Genomic DNA, 23,744 nt, shown 5'->3' with positions numbered 1-23,744 from the left:
TCAGATCACTGTCACTCTGACTGAGAGATATTTTATATATTGTTACAGGCCTGAAAAAAGATAGTCTCCTACATAACAACTTTCCCGACCTCCGAGTGACCCCTCCACATGGACCACCAGGTCCACCTGGACCCACCGGTCAGTGAATCTTTATTATTTATTTCTTGTTTACAGTATTTTTCACTATTGGACATTTATTCCATAGATGATTACTAAGGTTCAACCTATTTTTTTACAGTCTATGGGTTAAACTAAGCTTTTGAAAGCCTGATTTGAAAACAATCAGATGATTTAGGCTACATTCACACTGAATGTGATATGTGATTGAGAATGTAATTTAAGATATTTAAGTCACTTTAGTTAATATAAATATTCACTACTTTTCCACACACTGCAAACAGCATATTGAAAACATCAGACAACAAAAATGTCACTAGACCCAAAAGTTTCCTTATTATTTGTGGCCTGTCTTAAATTACATATTGTTTCAATGTGATTAAAAACCCAGAATTTCACTCTACTCTACCTTTAGCGCACGCAACCATCTGATTCACGAGAATGTACATGCACATCTTTAACATAAATATTACTATTTTTGTGGCAACTCAGCAGGTATAGAAGCAATCAACCATTCTGCAGGTTATGATAGAAGAGTTATGATGTCACTGAATTTATAGCTAATGTAATGGCTGCAGTCCAACATCAGGCTTTTTGCTTTTCTGAATTTTTTATTTTACTAAATGAGGTTATAGAAAAGCCTTTAATTTTCAAATACTGCAAATCATACGTTTAGTTTGAAGTTCCTACATCATTTTAGACTGTCATTGATCCATAATAATTTCTATTTCAGACTATTTCATTGAGTTACTCTTAATTATCAGTTGTCCTTGTTTTTTGTTAAAATACTGTTTACCCTAGTGGTAGTAGTACCTGTGTTATGAGGGTATGTTTGGACCCAAATTGGACCCATTTACGCGCTCAACAACTATGCCTGTGATTGTCTCAATGACTAACACTTCAAAACCACACTGTAAATAGAAACCTTTGATGCTCTTCACAGAACGCTTACACAGATACACACTGGAGCTTTTGAAAGCAGCCGGCTATCAACGGTCACCGAATATACCCGGCAATCAGGCAAATGCCTTGGACAAATTCTTAATTGTTAATTCTGTCTTTTGTAGGTCCTCCAGGACCAATAGGACCCTCCGGACCACCAGGCCCTATGGGACAAACTGTAAGTTTATGGCTGATAAGGAAATAACCCTTATGTGAGTGTGTGTACTTTTTCATGTGTCATCTTTTTCACATGTAATCAGGGAAAGTCGGGAGCTCCTGGTTTGCAAGGCCCGGTGGGTCCAAAGGGCGAACGAGGCGAAAGAGTGAGTGCACAAGCTTAAACCTCCCCACAGTGCAACGCTTCCTGTATATTCTGTGCATTTCTTACTCTTAATGTAACTCCACAGGGACCTCTTGGATATCCAGGAGAGAGAGGGTTTAAAGGAGAGCCGGTAAGATGCCTAGTTGCCTACCTCCTACCTTATCGAAAAAAGACAAGAAAGCACAAAGACAGCACTATATGAGTAGTCCATTCAACTTGTAACAAGTCTTCTGAAGTCGTGCAGTAACTTTGTGTAAGAAACAGGCTGAAACTGAGATCATTATTCACGCTTTTTCTACCTAGGGAGAGCAAGGCCTTAAAGGAGAGCCAGGGGAGAAAGGTCTTCCGGTAAGACAAGCCCATCAGGAGTCCTGTTTGACACACACTCACTCCCACTTATGCTCAACCTTTACAGGAAGGAGATAAATGATCAGTCCCTGAGTTCATGAATGCAGGGAATATGTCAGTCATGCACTTAAGAGCTGTTTAAATGCACTGATTTTAATATGGAAATAATCTCTTTCCTTATGCCTGCTTTTCAATGTTCTAGAGCGATTTGAACGTAAGAGATTTTGACATTTGCTGTGACGTTTTTGTCGTTCCTGGTTTTAGGTTTTTCATTGCTCATCCTGCCGTTCATCTGTGTTTTAACATCAGCAGTCACATTAAATCCATCAGTGTAATTTTCATCATGAAAAATTAGGGCAGATTGACTTTCTCATCCAAAATTTATGGACAATTATTAGAAATATAAGCAAGATTACAAATGAATGAAAACTCCACTGAAAGGATTTGCTCCAAAAATGCTGTTCATTGCCTACTGACAGTACTCACTGTTAGCACATTATACACTCACCTAAAGGATTATTAGGAACACCATACTAATACTGTGTTTGACCCCCTTTCGCCTTCAGAACTGCCTTAATTCTACGTGGCATTGATTCAACAAGGTGCTGAAAGCATTCTTTAGAAATGTTGGCCCATATTGATAGGATAGCATCTTGCAGTTGATGGAGATTTGTGGGATGCACATCCAGGGCACAAAGCTCCCGTTCCACCACATCCCAAAGATGCTCTATTGGGTTGAGATCTGGTGACTGTGGGGGCCATTTTAGTACAGTGAACTCATTGTCATGTTCAAGAAACCAATTTGAAATGATTCGAGCTTTGTGACATGGTGCATTATCCTGCTGGAAGTAGCCATCAGAGGATGGGTACATGGTGGTCATAAAGGGATGGACCTGGTCAAAACAATGCTCAGGTAGGCCGTGGCATTTAAACGATGCCCAATTGGCACTAAGGGGCCTAAAGTGTGCCAAGAAAAATCCCCCACACCATTACACCACCACCACCAGCCTGCACAGTGGTAACAAGGCATGATGGATCCATGTTCTCATTCTGTTTACGCCAAATTCTGACTCTACCATCTGAATGTCTCAACAGAAATCGAGACTCATCAGACCAGGCAACATTTTTCCAGTCTTCAACTGTCCAATTTTGGTGAGCTTGTGCAAATTGTAGCCTCTTTTTCCTATTTGTAGTGGAGATGAGTGGTACCCGGTGGGGTCTTCTGCTGTTGTAGCCCATCCGCCTCAAGGTTGTGCGTGTTGTGGCTTCACAAATGCTTTGCTGCATACCTCGGTTGTAACGAGTGGTTATTTCAGTCAAAGTTGCTCTTCTATCAGCTTGAATCAGTCGGCCCATTCTCCTCTGACCTCTAGCATCAACAAGGCATTTTCGCCCACAGGACTGCCGCACACTGGATGTTTTTCCCTTTTCACACCATTCTTTGTAAACCCTAGAAATGGTTGTGCGTGAAAATCCCAGTAACTGAGCAGATTGTGAAATACTCAGATCGGCCCGTATGGCACCAACAACCATGCCACGCTCAAAATTGCTTAAATCACCTTTCTTTCCCATTCAGTTTGGAGTTCAGGAGATTGTCTTGACCAGGACCACACCCCTAAATGCATTGAAGCAACTGCCATGTGATTGATTGATTGATTAGATAATTGCATTAATGAGAAATTGAACAGGTGTTCCTAATAATCCTTTAGGTGAGTGTATGTCTCGGTTTTGTGTGCACTGATTTTGTTTCCATGTGTTTTTGAACAAGAGGTTGCCCTTTATAACTGATTTGAGACATGTTTTTTGGCTTCTTACTGTCTAAAGGGGGTTTAGGGGTTTCTGATCTAGTCTCAGATTAGCATACAAGGGCATAATCTCTTCAGAATGTGCAATTATGTTGTTATTGTTGTTGATTTTGATTGGTTGGTGGTTGGGGCTGTCTTGAGTGTTTCCCCTGTCCTCTAAAGCTGACTCCTTTCCGTTACTGTCTCCATGGCTGCCTTTCACAGCCACCAGTCTCTTAGCTACCAGCTCTGGCATATACCCAACACACAGAGAAGTTCAATCTTTGCTTTCTTGTGCTGTCGTGACAAAGAGGAAACATTGTATTATTGATATAACCTTTGTGTGTACAGTACACTATTGCAAATTGATTACTCAGGGTTCAGCAACCAAACTGTTAGATCAAAACCACGGGAGGAGGAGAAATAAGAAAAAAAGTAGAAACGTGTGTTGTGTATATGCTCCATTTTAGCATTTGCAGGGATTTGGTGTGTGGATGGACGTGTAGATCGATACAGCTATCGTTCAGTATCCCACAGTGCATTGCTGCATGTTCCCATCTCATTGCATTGCTTGTGATCTTCCTTTTTGCCTACTCAACTTACATCTAACCACATTCCATTTTGAGATTAGCAGCATTGAACGATTAATAGTCAAACAAACGTTCTGTTTAATTGCATTTCGCTATCACACTCAATCCATTGTGAAAGGCTTGCTATATTGAATAGCCTCTTAGTTCACATGTTGACGGATGGTTTTCCGCATGGCCTGCCGATCCCAGATGTGGGCCATTTGTGTGTTATTAATCATAAGACAGATAATTCGATTAAATCCTGTAGATGCTGTATGTAGACTCCTTAGAGATGTATACATAATGTACAAAGACCATACAACTATTTGAAGATTAATCTCTTCACATTTATCATTTTGAGGCCTAGCACACATATAATACCATAGGGAAAGTTTCTGGACCATAGCCACACTTGCATCTCTTAATGAATATGGTATTTTTTCAAGAAATTATATTGTTTGCTATTTTGTTTGGCTAGATGAACTACCTCCTGCTCTCACAGGCACTAACTTTTACATAAGCCTTACATACATAACTCTTTCCTTACTTCATCTATAACACTGTTTTTCTAACGTGTGCTTGAGCTTGGGACTGTGGTGTAGAATGTACCTTATGTGACCAGTTCTTTACACTGTTCAAGAAATGCCTACCAAAGCCACATTACTAAGTATTTCTGCAGATGTTTTTGTAAAATAGCACAACTTTTTTTTGTTAGATTAGGTTTTTTTTTTTATATTCACCTTTTTTGATTCCAAGTAGGGCTGGGTAAAAAATATTGATTTTCCGATTAATATTTTAGTTGTTCAGTTGATTTGTTAATGTGAGTTGTTCACAGTATATGAGGCAATAAAAAGAAACATCTTTCTATTGTATTGACCTCACAGGCTGCATGAAAAACGTAACTCTTTCAGCGTAGTCCGATTAACAAACACATAACTCTTTGAACAAATAAATAAAGTTAACCCATTATTTTAAGTGAATCAACACAGCAAGACAAGCGTAGCCTGATTCCTAAAATGAATGACTCTTATGAGACAGGTCTTTTTTAGTTAATCAAAAAATGTACCACGTGGCTAGTGTGGCCTGATTCACAATAAGAATCGACAGACTCTACTTTTTAATGAATTGCAAACATATTCCTGAAACAAATTACTCAAATGAGCTAGTTCTTTAAATGAATAGTGTTACCATTTTGAATCAGTCTGAAACACTGGCCTGCATAATTTACAGTATCATAAAAATGAGAATTTCCTGAATAGGTAAAGGAAATGGAGATTATAACTGAAATATCAAACCGAGAGCTTGTGAATCCCATTTGAACTAAATTGGAAAATCTGTATTGATACCCAATCTTAATTACAATTATTAATTATTTTATATGGCTACTTTCCTGTAGCTCAAACAGTAGAGCGTTGGCGCTTGCAACACCAAGGTCATGGGTTTGATTCCCTGGGAAAGCAAGAATTGATAAGAATGTAAATGTGTGTCTTGAAATGCAATGTAAGTCGCTTTGGATAAAAGCGTCTGCCAAATGCATATGTATTATACTGAAATGAATTACTGGCTCTGATTGGACACCAGTATTTGATAGATATGTCAGTGTGAGCTAATAATAGTGGCTTTGGTGTAAGAGCATCTTTTACCTTGAGATGAGCAGACTAAAGACTAATGGGTACATAGTCAACCAAGTACAAAAATGGTCCAGATGACTCCAATGTTTCTTTAGTTTGAACAAAGCTGCTCACCTCTTGGTTTTTTTCAGTAACATAGTCTGAGTGTACTGGGAATGTTAAATGCATGTTCAAATCTAAAATAATTGAACATTTGGTCTTGATTTGCTTTAAGGAGCCTTTGGCCTGGCCTGAAAAAAAAACCCTGCATGCTTTTTGTCAAGACTTATGGCATGGCCACAGAAGAAATGAATGAAATTAGACAGGCATAGCTAAATCTGATGTATAGTTAACTGGAGTTTCGTAGTGAATGGAGCTGAGAACTTAACCCGCTAACTACGGTAATGGATTGAGATTAATGTAATTGATTAACAGAATGACTTTGCATCTTGGCGAGCGCTTTTGTTTGGCTTGTGCCCAATACCTTGACGGCTGTATCTATCTCCACAGGGGGATGGGATACACCAAATCCGCGAGGCCCTGAAGATCTTAGCCGAGAGGGTTTTAATCCTCGAGACTATGATCGGTATCCATGGTGAGTAGAAGGCCAGAAGTAGGTTTAGGTCTGTTTTAAAAGGACTTAGGACAAGGGGTCAGAGGTTTCAGTGCATCTTTAACTCTTACAACACCTTTGGAAAGTGAGCGAGGAGCAAAGTGTGGTGGAGGACAGGGGCCAAGTACTCCACCTGCCATCCATGAGCCCAAACCCCACCATGCTTTCAAAATTTTTGATCTTTGATAGGACTTTAATTTGAAGAAGTTCCAAGACTTGCAGGCTGACTTAGAGCTGCTGGCTCGCAGGGTGCAGCTGCTGGAGGCGATCATCTGGCCAGGTAATGCCCGCCTCCCCTCGTCTAAGCAAGTCAATCTACTGCCATCTCCTGGCCGGTTAGAAGATCAGCTCACAGGAAGGATTGTATGAATCCAAAAAAAGACTCCATCCAGGGCCAGACTCCAGAAGTATTTCCCAGTTACCATACCTCTCATTAAGTTGCTTTTCTGTATAATGCCACACAACCACTAGGCATTTAGTAGATGCTTTCCCATTCATAGTGACTTACGGTACATTTACTATGGAGACAGACCCGTGCAACAGCCCGGATTCAGTGCCTCACTCAAGCATGCAATGTGATAATGGGAACCGCAGTAAAACATTCATGAACCACCCCTGAAGTTTGAACCAACATCCTTTGAATTACTAGTAAAGATTTGTAACCACTTTAGCCACTTCTCCCAGTGATTGGAGACCCATCATTACCCACCAAAACATAGTAATACCGAAGGGCTCCAGACTCAAAAATGACTAGGTTGAAATTGGTTCCTAAATAGAAGTATTTAGGAACCAAACAACTTTTTATTTGTTAAATGAAGGATTGCTTTACAAAGATTGTTGTTCACTGTCACTGCTCTGTGCTCTGATTAAAGGATGTTTATTATAGTATATAGATGATTACTCCTTCATTTTAATTTATATAAAGCAGGGTGTTTTCTAGTTGTATTTAGTATAAACTATTTCTGATTTGATGCTGTCACTCTAGTGATCATGATCATATTTGTGCCATATATGTAGTGTTGATCTTACAAATTACCGTTACAGTTGATTCGACCTTACAAATGGAATGTACTATGCTAAAAAAATGCAATTATATATTTTAAAAATATATTAGAATTTCTTTTAGAATACATTTATTAATTTTACTAACATAAATAGTTTTATGGATTCAGTCTTAATAATGGAACTTACTGTGCTAAGCAACATATATATATATATATATATATATATATATATATATATATATATATAGTTGCTTATTGTTTAGCACAGTAAGTTCCATTTTATATATATATATATATATATATATATATATATATATATATATATATATATGTAATATAAATAAATTAGAATGATTTTTAGAATATCATTTATTTTTTTATAAAACAGGACTCTGATTTAAGTTTCACAAACCTAAAGTACACATCACAGTAATGATTTTTGGATCAGTTTAAATTGGACATTTATCAAAATAATAAATAAAATAAAATACTCATGGTTCAGACAGGGAGTCAGTTGTAAACTCAGTAGCGCCTCTGAATTATTCGAAGTGAGCGAATCTGATTCAAACCGCTAACTGTGAGTTTAAGACTGTTCTGTGAATCTCGGAGTGAAAACAAAATCAGTAATTAGTTCGGACATCAGATATGCTTGCACCCTTTAAAGTTTTCTCGACTATCGCTAACAGTTAATAGACTTTAAATTATTGTGACAATTATTTTTTGCAACAGTCTGGAGTCCTGTTGCCACCTTTCTTCATCTCAATATGGTATATCCCTGAACTCGATAACAAACATATGCCACTTCTCTAAGAATGAACTGAATCATTGGACTATTATTCATCAGTTGTCTGACACCAGACACTTTACAAAGTATTTTGAGTAACAGATTAGCACTTAGCAGCCTTAACTCTCTCTTCCTTCAACAGAACCAGATCTAGGGTCAGGAGATGGCTTCTTTGGCACACCATCTCCAGACGTCTACCGGATTAAGAGGGCAAGAATGTCATCTTTGCGGGTCAACTCTCCCTTAATCACTGCTGAGACCAAGGTTCGAGGGAAGTAGTCTGCATATTCCAAAGAGTGAAGCCATCGTTTCCATCTCGATTCCATCATCTGTAAATCAGCTGAACTGGCAACAACTACACAAGTCCCACACATATTACAGATCCAACCGCCTTGGAGTATTCCAGTTAATCCAGAAGGGGGAGACACCTCAGGGAAGACCATATGGTGCTGTATAAATTAACCACCTCTAATGGGACTTCACAGGTTCCTAGCACCTCTCCTCTGGCAAATTATTGTGGTTTGCCATCATGTTGTGTCACTCTTATGACATAATGAACACAATCAGTCTCAGAAGGAATTTATCAACCTGTTGTTTGATACTCGATTCACATGAAAAAAGGAAACATGTTTTAGAATACGATACAGAGAAACAGTATTGGTGCTTGCACAATTGTGGGCAAGAAGGGTACAAAACGTAATGGCATAAATGATGGAGATGAAGAACGTTTTAAGGAGAGCATAAAACCATATTATTAGTCTTTCCAGCTGCTGTTAGGAGCTCATAGTAACTTCAGCAAATGTACTGTAATGAGGAAAATGCACATAACGATTCTGCTATTCAGCCAAACACCACACTTTCCCCAGTGATAAAAACTGATTTCATATTCTGTTGCTTGGATTAAATGCACTATGTAGATAGAGAATCACCTTGTTCTTCAAAGAGAAAGGACAACTGAAGGACATAAACATGTATAAACTTTAATAGACAATTTAGTTGAAATAGAAAATGGCTTTGGATTTCCTCTCCCATTTGAAGCTGTAACCAGATTTGAATTAGTGAAAACTAATTGTTTCAATGTTTTAAAAATCTTTTCGTTAAAGCGTGAGTTTAAGTGGTTCTGAATTCAATTTTAGGATTCTCCTCTAGTTCATGACAATTATTAAGTAACCCTAAAATAAATCTAATAAAAAAGGTGCAATTGTGTGAGCTAGAGGTCCATAAACTAAATAAGATCTAACTGGAGCACAAGGGGAAGTGGGAAAACTACTCGTATAACTTGAATTCTGTTTTTGTGTTTCATGCATGTCTTTCCATCAGTTACATGCACATGCATAGGACTGGTTTCCTTCCTCAATACTTTTCCATGTCTTTGTATTCCTATATAAATATTGTTGTATTAATTATTTATAGATGATTATTAGCGATTGATGTTTTCCTTATTCTGTATACCAATTCATGTAACGTCACCTGTATTTTTTCATTTCTAGCCTCGTGTGAATTTGTCTTGCCAGCGTGCAGAGTCTTATCAATTGGTGTTAAAAACGAAATAAACTTTGTTGTGTTTCTTTTTTAAGACGATCCACGTTTTTATCAATACTTAGTACTTCCTGAATGTTTGACAATATTTTAATAAAGAATAATCTGTAGCCAAAAAAACTTGACTAAAATAGGGCTTACATACTAACATATGCACATGACTCTCCTGGTCTGACAATCTAATAATGTGTATTTAATGACACCATTTCCGTGGAGAGGTTTCTTGGAACGTCCATGTCTCAACCACTGGGACAGTTTGAGAGTATGGGTTTACATCATAAAAGCTGCCAACACCATAATATAAATAACACTTTTTCCAAACCACCAATAATCCACTGGATTTTTTCTTGCACACCAAAAAGTCATGTAGTAGTAAATACAAAGTAACAGTTCACTCTGAAGATCGATGCTTTGCTTAGGTAATGGAATTATACTAGAGCGATGCTATAGGACAGCTTCAATCTGAAGCAGTATCTCTGAGCTATGACGATGATGATGGCTTCTTCCCTTTAGAGATGACCACAGTCTCCTCCCCAATCTGATCATCAATAAGCAGAGAGATTGCTCCATCCAACTGCCCTGTAGCGGCCAGAGCCACAACAGCTTTCTCTGTGGGGAAGCCCATCTTCTCCAGCTGTTGCAACCTGAATGTACAGGAGATTAGATGCACAGCATGAACTTAAGCTTTTAAGATATCACTATAGATGAAGAAACACTCATTTACACTATGAACTGACCGTAATGAGGACACTGAGGACTTGGGTACTTCCACTTTGTCTGCTGCACCTTCAGGTGCATCCTGGAGTGATGCTAATATCCCTGCTCTCAGCATCTGCTCCTCCAACAACTGTGAATCTGTTGCCAACAAAGGCTCCTGATGCCACTCTGACACAGAATGCTGCCATGCCGAATGATCTTCCAACTGGGATCTACTGGTTGAAGGCTCTGGTCTATTACATAATAGTAATAATAATAATAATAAGGCTTATTAGTTATTCTAGTTGCATGACATGATTTAATGAATGAATGAATGAGGCATTTTATAGTGCTTTCATATGTACTACTGTACACCCAAAGCATTTTACAACCATATCAGGGGTCTCTCCTCAACAACCACCAGAAAAAAAAAAAAAAAAAAAGAAATATTAGCAGAAAGTTTGCAATAACCTTATTGAGGTGATGTGGTAAACGGGCAGGTGTGGACGAGAGGTAACAGGGATGTAGGCCCATTTTGGCAAGCAGGAACATGCACCCAGTCTCTCTATCTGCTCCAGTATTTCAATAAACTCATTATTGTCTGTATAATATATTAAGGGCATTCATTTTAAAGGCAATAAATAAATATCACAAAAATATATTAGTGTAACAGTAGATCTAAACCAGGAAGCCTCAGCAAACATCCAAGGGGGCTGCAGGATGACTTTAAATTATTTAAATTAAAATGATTATATATATATATATATATATATTTACTCAACCTCATGTTTTTCTAAACCTTAAACACAAAAGAAGACAATTTGAAGAATTTGGTAACTAAACAGTTTTGGTTTTGGTTCCCATGGAATTAAACTGTATTGCCAAAAAATGTGACAGTCAATGGGAACCAAAACTTGGTGATAAACATTCTTCAAAATGTCTTCTTTTGTGTTGCAACAGACATGCAAAGAGGTTTGAAATGACACAAGGGTGAGTAAAATGATTTTTGGGTAGACTACCAAAATTTCTGTAAACATAAAAAGTTTGAAAACATGCAGCTTTGTCATAATACAGCAGAACACTGGAAATATCTTGTATCGGAAATATCACATATTGGGGAGAAAATTGGTTTAAACATCTGGGGGGCCTTTAAGTCAAAAGGGTTGAGAAGAACTGGTTTAAAGGATACAGTTGAGTCCCAGACAAATGGCATAAAAATGCAGCAGTCCTGGAGCGCTGGGAAGCAGAAAGAGGTCGAGGAGCAAGAAGAACCAAGGCAAGAACCAGACAGGAACAAAGCGCAGGACCCTTCTTTGCTTCACCTGCCGACACTGAGCTGTGAGCAGGGCAAGGTGGGTGGCTGAGTATCCACTAACCCTGCTGGCTTCATCCCCGGTAACAAAGAGAAAGAGGCCATAAATAGGAGGAAGAAGCACAGTGGAGATAAAAGAGAGAGCTAAGAAGACAAAAGTGCCCCATCTTCTCTCCTGACAGGGCCCGATCCACAGCAGCAGGGTGATGTTGTAGAGAAATGAGGTCAACTCCTCATTACTGAAGGCGTAGAAGATAAAATCTGCAATAAACAAGAAACATTAGGAACGGAACGCCTACCATGTAAATCACAGTCTTATACATTCGTGTATTGCTTACCATATAATCCAGGAAATTCCCCGCCTGGTCCTAAACTTAGACTGGCGTGAATACCACAGAGCCAAGTCGACAAAATTAATATGACTATAACAAATGTTCCACTACAATATCCCGGCCGGTTTGATCCAAACCACATCCATGCCGAAAAAAGATGATCAAGCATTGTAAACTAAAAAACGCATCACCTGATGGGTTGCTATCATTACAAGTATCTTTCTAGATTTGAGCTTAGGGCAGGTGTATCATGTTTTCATGTTTCCAGTTGAACTTTACTGCCAGTTTACGACGCTAGCATCTTGAGGTCTGTTTTACAAATACTTCAACGAACGAGTGTACGTACTACGAGGTGCACATTTATATATATTTTAAATAACTTTTAAATAATAAACAAATAAGACCAAGCTATATCCATACCAATGTCATTTGCCAGCCCTTTTATTTTGACAGCGAATAACTTCCTCTTTCGGACAAGCGCATTTGTGGGAGTCTCTGAATATGATTTGAGGATTCATATTTATGGAATAATATGTTGTTGAACTATATCAAACTGTTTTATATAGTTTAATAATTGTTTGACTCAATTGTAAAGATTATCAGGCAAATTGCATGATAACAATTACAAACAGAGATTTATACGTGCCACCCTCTACAATCGGTGTGTTGGTACGTTCCATATTGCTTTCACGCACGCGCACACATTGCGCATGCACAGTTGCCCGCACAACGCATACTGTTCTCCAACGGGAAGATGGCGTCAGTCACGAGTGAGTGTATTTTTCCTTTTTTCTTGTTTTAAATTTCTTGTCTTTCAGTGCTTTGTTACTGATAGAAATCTTTACAACTTAAGTAAATGTTTGAAATTGTTTGGAATTTGATATTGTTCTTTGGATAACCAACATTCCTCGAGCATGCGGCCTAAAGTTTGTTTTTTTGGGTCATGGCGGTCGTTTGAAGCTAACGGAGCGAAAACACGACTCAACCGGTTTTTAAACTTAGTTTATAGTGTAATAAGAGCCTAAATCCAATATAACGGCAATTTTTATATATATTAACTTGTCGTCTTGTTCTCTAAGTGCTTAAATGAGCTCGTTGTTTCGTTGGTCGTAAACCGTAGCAGGCGTGGTTTAAAACAGCGGGATTGAGAGCGCAGCCAACATGGCGAACATAATGTTTAGTTTTGGTGTTTGCATTATTGTTTTTCTCGGTGATTCAAAATAAACTGACATCGAAGATTTGGTTACTTTCAAGCCTGGTTTTTAATGCAATTTTTTTTCGTCGTCAAATCTAGAGTTAAAAAATAAAATGTAAACCGTTAAAATGCACAATTTTCTTAAGTGTAATGTTACTAACGTTATGCGTTTTCTAAACCATAATGTAAGCGTGTTGATTCAGCGTCGAGGATTCCTGTTTCTCGTGAATATTTTCATATTTCAAACAACCATCCCTGTCTTGTTGATATAGGCCTAAGCTTTGTTCCAGATGAATTCAGCGGGGGCTGTACTTCCTTGTGTGTGTTTGCTTTAGTGATAGTTCACCCCCAAAATGGAAATTGTCATTTACTCATCCTCAAGTTGTTCCAAACCTGTATGAATTGCTTTCTTCTGCTGAACATAATATATTCTGAAGAATGTGGGTAACCAAGCAGTTGATGGGCCCCATTGACTTCCATAGTATGGGGAAAATACTATGAGAGTCAGTGAAGTCAATCAACTGTTTGGTTACCCACATTCTTCAAAATAACATTTATTTGTGTTCAGTAGAACAAAATTTCATACAATTTTGGAACGACTTGAGGGTAAGTGATGACAGAATTCTCATTTTTGGTTAAACAGTCCATTCAAGTCGTGTATGCATCTCCCATTGAAATTGGACTATAATAGAATGTTTTCAGGATGTCTAACCTTTCTGGTCATTTATTTCCCTATAGATTATAGCAGCTACAACCAGGCTGGTGCACAGCAGTCGTAAGTTCTTCTCAATTAACACTGTATTATATATTTGTTATTTAAATAAATAGGCCTAAATCAATAATAATCATCTTGTACACAGGTATGGCTCATACACTGCCCCTCCTTCTCAGAGCTATGGACAAACTGCACAGGTAAGCCTCAACTGCCCAAACGCTCAGTAGTTCAAATAGTGGAGCAGTGGGCTTGCAACTCCAAATTTCCCCACGTGCTGTATGTACTTGTTTGTATTTAGCAATTCTGATTGTCTCATAGCTAATAGTGTTTATGTGTAAAAGAAAAAATAAAGCATCTTAATTCAGCATTTTTTTTCTTTTGCAGCAGGGCTATTCCCAACAGGATTATGGCTCATATGCTCAACCCGCTGCTGCACCCGAGTCCACCTACAGTCAGGCAGCGCCCTCTGCTGGAGCGTATGCACAACAGCCATATGGATCCTCGTATGGACAAGCAGCTGCAGCAACGACTACGGCGGCAGCAGCAGCAGCGCCAGGTCTGCAGGCAGATCTTATTCACTATCATACAAGTATATTTGCCTGTTAGTGAAAGTATTTAGAGCATGACTGTGGTATATCATTAGTATATATGATTGGTTGGTTTATCAAAACATCAATAAAAAATGTAGGCCTGGAAATTCCTGCTTTTTAAATGCACAGTTCTCTTGTACACATTTCCATGCTGTTTATTTGGGTGCACATAGAAAATGATTCTCACAAATAATGTTAAATCATTCTCTTTAAGCTGCATATGGAACTGCACAGCCAGGTGCTTATAATCAGGCTGCACAGAGTTATGGGGCCAGCAGCTACACCAGCTCCACTGCAGCCCCTGCCACCCAGGCCTCCTATGGCTCCCAGCCCGGATACTCAGCCCAGCCGGCCTATTCTGGCTACAACCAGCAGGCTGCTGCCTCCGCTCCTCAGAGGTAACTGGACCAACTCCTAGAGCAGCACATCAACAGGATGCTATTATGGAGCTTCCTGCAGTATCTCCATATGCTGTTCTGACCTCATGTTGCCTGAATTTGAAAGCAGTTCCCATGCAGATACCTTGTTTTTTTTTCTGTAGAAAAAGAAAGATCAGAGGCTGTTGAAAGGCATCGTTCACCCTAATATTAAAATTAAGTCATATTTACTCGCCCTAGTGTTGTTCTAATGCAGTATGCCCTTTCTCTTTCTGAGCACAGAAGGAGAAATTAAAAATGTCCTGCTTGCACTCGTCCAGATAATGTCAGTGAATAGAGACCAGCATCAAGCTTTAAAAAGATGCAAAAGTATCACAGAATGATCCCATGCAGCACATGTCATAGGGCTAGGCAATAACATGAAATAATTATCGTAGTATGATTTCTCAATTAAGTTTGATTTAATGTTTATGCACTATGCAAATAAAGCTGTGCTTTAGACCTCTTAATATAAAAAATAAAGAGATGAGTATCATAAATTGACAACTTTATTTACAAGCAACATATTCCATTCACTCTCTTAGAGGTGATTGGTAACAGCTTGGAGCTTAACAAATGTAGCATTCCTGTGAAAAACAAGTCTTTCTCAATACAAAGTAATCAAATGTAAAACAACACTACATAGTCTTCACTATATAAATTATAGATCAATCTTACTAAATCTACTGAAGAGCAGTGAGTTTTTTGTCTTTTGTTGTTTGATTAACATTAACAGACTGCAGCAGGAATATTAGGCTGCTGTCATTAAGACTGACTGCACAGATCTAATATACTGTTACACATGCAGCATATTTCCCAACTGTTTGTTCACGTGAGACGTAACTGACTGTTTAAGCGAATACTCTCCAAGATGGGCATTTTAACACATCTGGTGTATTTAACCATTTAGGTGTGAACCTGAAACTCAAAGTTCACCTTGCTTGTCTGTGTTCCACTCTGTCTTGGAGCGCACGCACAGAGAGCTGCTTGGGGAAAAGTATCTCTTTCATGGCTTAATGCATGGGATCATTTTGTGATACTTTTGCTTTTTCTTTCTTTTTTTTAAAAAAAAAAAGCTTTGCTGTTCGCTATTCACTGCCATTATATGGATGAGCGGCGAGAGTAGGATATTTAAAAAAAAAAAAAAAAAAAAAAAAAAACACTCTTGGTTTGAAAAAAGGGCATGTGGCAGTTCATTACTTAATTTACTGCAAGCTTCCTTTTTTTATTTAATTAATTTTTAGGGTGAACTAACACTTTGGAAAGTAGTGATTCAACTGACATTCCAATGACCTCATTCTTTGTCTGAGCCCCATTTTACAGACAGGGTTTAGATTAAGCCAGGTGTAAGTTTGATTAGGGCATTTAAGTAGCTTTTATAAACATGCCCTAGAAAAAACAATGGCATTGACATATTTTAAGATATGTCAGTGCAAGTTGCTTTCAGTTAAAACAGCTCAAACTAGCATTTTAGTCTGGGACTAGGTTGATTTATTCCTGTGGCTGATGAAAAAAAAAAATTATCAATGAAAGTTTTGCTGCTATGTTTTTGTGGAAACAGTTAAACTTTTGAATAACAAATTCCATAGAATAGGGTTTTTTTTTTGTATAAATAAAAATAAAAGTATGTACAAGTATCTACTGTCACTGAACATTAGTGTACACATTTTCAAATGTTCTTAAGTGCATATTTTTTTGTCCTGCAGCTATAGTGCAAGCAGCCAGCCAGCCTACAACCAAGGTGCCTATTCCCAGGCTGGAGGTTATTCTCAGCCTCAGGGTGGGTACCAGGCTCAGCAGCCAGGCTATGGGCAGCAACAGCAGAGCAGCTATGGACAGCCACCTCAGCAAGGCCCACCTGCTGCCTACCCCCCTCAGGGGAACAGTGCATACGCACAGCCTCAGTACGGCCAGCAGAGTGCATCACAGAATGATTACAACCAGCAAAGTGCATATAGTAAGGGCCAATTTCACTGTTGTGCCATTTTACCATGTTTTTGTTCATTGTCTTGTCAGTTCCTCAGATTAAGTTCATTGGCCAGATACTTTACTGTGTGTGATCTCTCCCATAGACAGTTACAGTCAGGGTGGAGGCTACTCAGGATCACAGCAGCGGGGTGGATACCCAGGAGAAGCAGGCAGAGATGGTTATCGGGGGCGTGGGGGTATGGGCCGCGGAGCCATGGGGTAAGTTAGTTCAGGCTTTCTTTATGTAACTAACTGTTCATTGCTTTTCACAGAGCGAAATCACTCGCTGCATGCAGGGTTTGTATTTGCAGGCATCTTGAGAAGAGTGGAGCTGTAGTTCATACAACCATTATTTGATTTGTAGAGGTTTTTATGATACCACAGAGATATTCTTGCAGGGATGTTTTATTTTGGTCTCACTTTGCAGTAGTTATTCTTACGATTCTAGTTTTGAAGATGGGTCATTTAATCCATATGTACTTATTTTAAGACTGGGGATTTGGGGGTTTTTTTCCCTTGGAGTTTTTTGCCTTTCCTTTAAACACGGTTATTTCAAGTGTGGCAGCGTATCAAAGATTTGAGGTTGTTTGGTTGCAAGGTATTTTGTTACACATTCAATTTCTTTGTTGCAATAATTCAAGCTGCCTACTAAATTTACATTTTGGTTTTAACAGGCTAAATGAAGATCTTGCTGTTGAGTTTGAATGGGGAAAAGTAAAAAAAAAAAAAAAAAAAATAGCAAACATCAAGTCTTAGATAAATTGGTCGTTAACTGGAATTTTATCTCAGCAGACAGTGGCACACAATTATGGGGTTTTAAGTTGTATCCTTATTCACTGGGATTTAAATTCTGAATTGAAAGTATGCAGAAAGTAATCAAGTTTTAAAAGGGTCAGTGTAAACAGAAGAGTTGGTTCATCAATGGAAAAATTTTAAATAAAATGGAGTAACCTTTGGATACTTAATGGACACGTACAATGATATCCTTTGTTGGTAACCAGAGGTAAGAATTTTACGGATAAACAAACTGTTCTTTGAGTCCTCGGTTGGGATTTTTTTTTTTTTTTTTTTTTTTCAAAAAAAGGAATCACTGACTAAACCAAACAAAAAAGGAAAATCAACACTTATTTCTGTTCCAATTGAATTGATGTTTCAAGGGACGGTGAGCATGCCACTATACACATTTCTGATATTTAAATTTATAAATTTTCATGTACTTAAATATTTTTGCATTTGTGAACTGTTTTCTCATTTCAAAGGTCTTGTTTTAACATTCTTTGTCACATTTATACGCTGCAGGTATCAGAGATCGATGTAAGAACAGCAGTACTTATTCTAAGTACCTTTTTCCATTTCAAAGGCGACAGCTCAAAGAACCATGGGGAACTTTCTTGATTTAGGATTTTTTGTTTAGCAAATATTTAGATTTTTAGTTTTTTGGTCAGCATATTTGAGATTTCATTTTTTCATAATTTGACCACCCTTTGTAAACATTTGTCATTTTAACTATATATTTGAATGTATTTTTTATATATATAGTGTTCAGAGCTGACATTTTATTGGTTTAATTTGGGTTGAAATGGCTAAAGGGAATTTTTTTTTTTTTTTTTTTTTTTTACCTAACAGGATTGCTGTATTTAACTTGTCTCAAGCATATTATATTGGTTGCAGCCCAGAACAAAGCTAACTTCATAATTCTTCCCAAATTTACCAAAGGTTTACAAAATGCAATGTATTTCTGGTTCTGTGTGGATATTGTTTTGGATTATTGTAACCAAACTGTTAAATACCATTGAAAAATATTACAGAAGTCATGAAGATGCCCCATTAGTTTGTAAAATACACTGTACATTACATGAGGCCTTAGAAAAGTTAGAGGGAGATGTTGTGTTCATTTCCTACTGAAGTCCTATGGTTGGAGACTAAAAGGAATATCGCCTTCATATCTTCATGTTTAGCATCGCTGGAGACAGAGGGGGCTTCAATAAGCCTGGTGGTAAGTTACTAAAGCGTATTCCATTGGCTAGTCCACTCGAGTTAATGTAGAGGCCATTCACGCCTATGTGTCCTTAAAATCTTCCATTTGGTGTGCCACTTTTTTTTACCCTCAAAAAAATAAATACTGTGTCCTGATGGTTTTATATTTGGTGTATATATTTGGATTTCTTCAAAAGTCGAGACGTGTCCTTTGACTGAAGCGTCTTTTTTTTTTTTTTTAATTCTGCATTTTATTATTCCCATTTCATTCTGAGAATCTGTTGTGGTCAAGGGTAATCCTGAAAATGGTCACATCTTCTCAATGTATTTTATACTGTCGGCATTTTTTTCTGGTCTTGACAGGTTGTCAGGTTTGTCTTTTAAGTTGTGACATTGTGTAATAGCATTTCTTTTCTTTTTCTTTGATCCATGGGATCCCAGGAGCAATGAGAGGTGGAATGGATCGTGACATGGGTATGTGTTGTAAACCTTTCACTGTTTTTCACCTTTCACAACCTCTAAACTAAATTCTTGAAATTAATCACTTAATTCAGCAAGGATGCATTATATTTTTCAAAAGTAATAAAAGACTCTTGCATTATTCAAAATATTTGGTGTTAAATCAGCTTCTCTCCCACAAACACACAGGGCATCCAGGAGAGCAGGACTCTGAGAACAGCACCATCTATATCACAGGTCTCACTGAGAATGCCACTTTACCCGAGATGGCCGACTTCTTCAAGCACTGTGGACCAATACGGGTAAGCAGCTGTGTATCTTGATCAGGGATGGGCTACTCCACTGATTGTGCTTGATTGAACTGGTTTCATGTTTTGAAGTCCTTTTTGATCATTTGTTTCTCTCATAGATAAATCGGCGTTTAAACCAACCAGCCATAAACATCTACACAGATAAAGATTCTGGCAAACCAAAGGGAGATGCCACACTGTCCTATGAAGAACCTGCTATTGCCAAAGCAGCTGTTGAATACTTCGATGGTTGGCTTTTCTAATTTTTTTGTGGATACGCCTCAATGTTATTACATGAACTTATACAAACCTTTTTCAGATTATCACCATTAGCTGTGTACATTCTGTTCACATTAGTCTGCCAGTTCCACTCACTCTCTTATCATATTTTCCTGTTCCTCTTATGACAGGTAAGGAATTCCAGGGCCGGAGGTTAAAGGTCTCTATGGCTCGCCGGAAGCCCATGATGGGGGGTATGAGAGGAATGCCAATGAGAGGTGGCCCTGGGATGGACCGTGGAGGTATAACACTTCATCTGTAAATCCTCGTAGGTATCCTTCAAGTGGAATGTGCTTCTGTACTGTGATTAATTTGTTTTGTGTGCCTACAGGTATGGGAAGAGGAGACAGAGGTGGTTTCCCCCCTCGTGGTGGCCCTCGGGGTGGAATGGGCTGGAATGGTCCTCCAGGAGGCAACACGCAGAAGAGAGCTGGAGACTGGGAATGTCCCAATCCGTGAGTGATGTGCAGCTTTAAGCAACCAAACTGATGCGTCTAATTTGCAGTACATGGAACCTGCTGATTAAGCATAAAAACATTGTTAATGTCTGTTTCTGCCTTTTTTTGCCTATCTCAAATCTCATTACAGTGGATGTGGCAATCAGAACTTCTCCTGGAGAATGGAGTGTAACCAATGTAAAGCTCCAAAACCCGAAGGCCTTGGAGCTCCTCCCTTCCCTCCTTCAGGTACACTCAGATTAAGTCTTCCCTCGTCAGCTGTCATTTGTGATGTCCATGGCTGAGATTTGTGTTGTGTAACAGAAAACGTGATTTGTTTCAAATGTGTAAGGTGATCGTGGCAGAGGAGGAATGAGGGGCGGGAGGGGAATGGATCGTGGTGGACCAGGAGGCATGCGTGGAGGCTGGGGAGGAGATCGTGGAGGCTTCAGAGGAGGCCGTGGAGGAATGGACAGGGGCGGATTCAGAGGAGGTAGCAGGGGTGGTCCTCCCATGGACAGAGGGGGCAGGAGAGGCATGGGACCGCCAGGCAAGATGGATATGAGGTGAGCGTCATTTACTGTGAGTATAGCAGGATGAATGTGAAATGCTTTAGTCCTTGTGATGCTTCATATACTGACTTTTTATTTTATTTTTCCAACAGGGATCACCGTCAGGAGCGCAGAGACAGACCCTACTGAGTGAATGCATCAAGCATAGAGGGAAACAATTTTAAAAGTCCTTTTTATTTATGATTCCATATTTATATATGGCTATCTTTTTTTTTTTTTTTTGCTTGCTTTTCTTATTTTTAATTTCAGTACAACACAGTGGTTTTAGTTAAACCTTTTGGTTGCATTTTTTTTGTATGCTGTAATGCCCCCCCTCCCTTTTTAAAATACTCAGTTGCCCTGTAGTCACCTTTTTTTGGTGATGTCTGTCTTACATGTCTCTATGTAACTATGTACTTTGAACAATTTTTAAAAAAATAAACTTTTCCACCTCCAGTTGTTTTGCTATGTTTTGTGATCTATTTTTTCATATTGTGGTTTTTGTGTGTACTGAAGTTGCCAGCAATTAAAAATCTTTATGCATGCCATCTATTCATGTCTTTAATGAATTCATTGCCTCATGTTGCTCCATGCTTGAACCCCTAAAGGTGTGTATCTCTAACTTGCACTGGACCCACATGAATGGGTGCAATTCAGACTTTAGCCATCAGGTGTCTCATTTGTTCTAGTTTCACAAGTTGTTTCCATCACTACCATGTGCATGAGAGCAGATTTATGATCTGCTAAGTACTAACAGAGGCTTTTGGTACTAAGTACAATATTGATGCCAGCTCTGTTATCAGAACATGACTAAGCCTCCATTACAGCCTCTTAATAAACTTTAAGTGGGTTTGAACATTGCTGGATTGATCACCAGTAACATCTGTTTTATAATCAACATGCATTTGCAACATTTTTCAGAAGTATGAGCTGTTACTGTAGTGTCAAGTTAATTTTTGGAGGAAAATGTTAAGCTGTTCAATCCCTCTAGTTGTGCAGAATATTAAGACATTTGCAAACTAATACTAGTTTGTTTTCTGTTCTGGCTTTTAAAGGTTTTATAAAACAATGAAACCGTTGTTTCATGTACAGCTTGGGACTGTTATCAAAATTTTACTTCATCTGCAAAGCATCTGGCATGTGTTCACCAAGAACCTTGTTGAAACATTGCTCTTGTTAATTGAAGTGTTGGCGGGAGCTGACAGGATGATGCTTGTTGTACCAACTTTATATACTTCTTGCAAAATCAATAAGTTCTTATCTAAATTTAATCATGCTCAGAAATTGAATTAAGCAAAGATAATTCTCAATCATTAAAACTTAATGTTGCATTTCACTGCGTGACTGACTGACACCCTTTTTAATGAACATCTGAGAGCCAAATGCTCACTTGCTGGAGGGCTTTGGAATGAACTGGTTTTGTGTATGTGTTCACAGAAAAGCTGATTCATCCAGGCCTTGAAGAATGATCTCATTCCTTCTCTTGCTGTGTCCTCCCCTCCGTCTAGCTCTCTTAAAGGAACAACCAACGCTTTTCAAATCAAAACAAGGGCCTCCCTTTGGCTGCGCGGCTGCTGTTGGAATAATGACACACTGCAGTGGTCCGGCCTGAGCCATTGAAGAGCACGCTGCCTGACTAACTACAAGAGCAGGAAGTAAAACAAAAGAAAATAAAAACATTACCATGCTCTCAGATGCTAATCATGTTTTGGGATCATGCAGATGAGAAAGAAAAATGTGAAGAAAAGCTGAACAATGTGTAAAAGCAATTGTAATGTCTTATAGTTGGTCTGTTCTCTGTTGTTAAATTTAGAGGAAAGTGGGAGTGATTTAAATCTGCAGTTGACTTGATTGGTGACATACGGCTAAAACATCCGAGCAAAAGTGACTCTTAAAATAGGATGACACTGGGGAGGGAACTGGACACACACTTGAGTCTTCCTCATAAGGATCGTTTCTGATCCACTAGCATTAACATTACCTCACAATATATTAAGAAGACACACTCAAATGCATTCTATAAAAAAATGACATTTATGCTTCTATTTCAAATAGGTACTATTCCTCTAAACTTTCTTTTGCCTTCTCATTCACAGCATGTGCACTAGTGTGACTTTGACCTATGGTTGTTAAGAGTTTAGTTTCTGAAGACAGACTTTCAATTGTCCTACAGCTATTGAACTGATTGTTTAAAAGAGACAAATGAACGCTGATTAACATCATGATGATGTCTTCATGTCTGTCTTTTGTCTGACTATTCAGAATGGTCCCTTTCATTTGCTGATGACCAAGACCATTGGCAGAGAAGTGTGAGTGAGCCGGGACTAAAGGTTTGGAGCCAAACAAGAACAGACCTTGTTGGATAGCCACATTCATTTAATTTGACAGCCTTGAATAAAGTTTGGCAATGAGAGTTTTTGGCAATACGAATCAAAGAAACATGGACGTTCTTGAACAATGGAGCAGAAAGAGTGACCCATGCAAAGAGCCTTTCTTATTTTTGATTGAGGAGAGATACATTTTTAAAGCTCTACAACAATCTTTAACATGAGTAGAGCAAGATTTGGGTTTATGACACCAAAACACACGTATGTGTCATCACAAATATTTATTTCACGGCTTGATTCTGATAGTCAATCAATCGCAACAGTTTTTATACGGCAAACATACTGGCACTACTTGCTCGCCTCCAAGATTACTCCACGGTCTCGCTAACGCGAGTTAAAATCGCTAGTTTGTGCTGTCTTGCGAATTTAAAGGGGGGGTGAAACACTCAGTTTCAGTCAATCTCATGTTAATCTTGAGTACCTATAGAGTAGTATTGCATCCTCCATATCTCCAAAAAGTCTTTAGTTTTATTATATTTATAAAAGAAAGATAGGCTGTACTGAGTCT

The 23,744-nt window shown here is 38.5% G+C and overlaps 3 protein-coding genes across 7 annotated transcripts in view; 2 read left to right on the top strand and 1 right to left on the bottom strand.

The window, feature by feature from the left end:
* The window catches only part of emid1 (EMI domain containing 1), a 67,350-nt gene extending 57,605 nt beyond the window's left edge, over nt 1-9,745 (top strand). The window contains exons 10-17 of one of the 3 annotated variants that reach the window (XR_014030257.1): nt 49-138; nt 1,185-1,237; nt 1,320-1,382; nt 1,467-1,511; nt 1,685-1,729; nt 6,203-6,287; nt 6,495-6,585; nt 8,236-9,667. Coding sequence is in view for 2 of the 3 variants with exons in the window: in XM_081366861.1 (XP_081222987.1) it covers nt 49-138; nt 1,185-1,237; nt 1,320-1,382; nt 1,467-1,511; nt 1,685-1,729; nt 6,495-6,585; nt 8,236-8,372 (524 nt within the window). In the remaining variant the exon portion in view is untranslated. Of the gene's footprint in view, nt 1-48; nt 139-1,184; nt 1,238-1,319; nt 1,383-1,466; nt 1,512-1,684; nt 1,730-6,202; nt 6,288-6,494; nt 6,586-8,235 lie in introns of all 3 variants that reach the window. The other 2 variants (XM_081366861.1, XM_081366862.1) reach the window with 2 other exon arrangements.
* Nucleotides 8,669-12,440, bottom strand: rhbdd3 (rhomboid domain containing 3). The gene is made up of 5 exons (XM_081366863.1): nt 11,979-12,440; nt 11,518-11,901; nt 10,800-10,929; nt 10,370-10,582; nt 8,669-10,276 (listed from the first exon to the last, which is right to left on the bottom strand). Exons 1-5 carry the CDS (start codon nt 12,139-12,141, stop codon nt 10,114-10,116), a joined length of 1,053 nt encoding a protein of 350 aa, XP_081222989.1. The 5' UTR covers nt 12,142-12,440; the 3' UTR covers nt 8,669-10,113.
* Nucleotides 12,404-21,393, top strand: ewsr1b (EWS RNA-binding protein 1b). Of its 3 annotated transcripts, none has more exons than XM_081366858.1 (16): nt 12,404-12,742; nt 13,906-13,942; nt 14,028-14,079; nt 14,267-14,438; nt 14,687-14,870; nt 16,595-16,845; nt 16,961-17,075; nt 18,815-18,852; nt 19,275-19,307; nt 19,482-19,594; nt 19,702-19,831; nt 19,993-20,103; nt 20,193-20,316; nt 20,450-20,547; nt 20,651-20,864; nt 20,963-21,393. In XM_081366858.1, exons 1-16 carry the CDS (start codon nt 12,727-12,729, stop codon nt 20,997-20,999), a joined length of 1,725 nt encoding a protein of 574 aa, XP_081222984.1. In that variant the 5' UTR covers nt 12,404-12,726; the 3' UTR covers nt 21,000-21,393. The 3 variants fall into 3 exon arrangements, with proteins under 3 accessions (XP_081222984.1, XP_081222983.1, XP_081222985.1); XM_081366859.1 differs by having other exon boundaries at nt 12,693-12,742; nt 14,270-14,438; XM_081366857.1 differs by lacking the exon at nt 18,815-18,852 and having other exon boundaries at nt 12,676-12,742.
* Nucleotides 21,394-23,744: the final 2,351 nt, after the last annotated feature.

This window comes from Scardinius erythrophthalmus (genome assembly GCF_964197995.2).
Source record: "Scardinius erythrophthalmus genome assembly, chromosome: 5".
In the NCBI taxonomy this organism is placed as follows: Eukaryota; Metazoa; Chordata; class Actinopteri; order Cypriniformes; family Leuciscidae; genus Scardinius; species Scardinius erythrophthalmus.
Note: the sequence above shows the minus strand (reverse complement) of the source record. Positions and strands in the feature narration are given on the sequence as shown.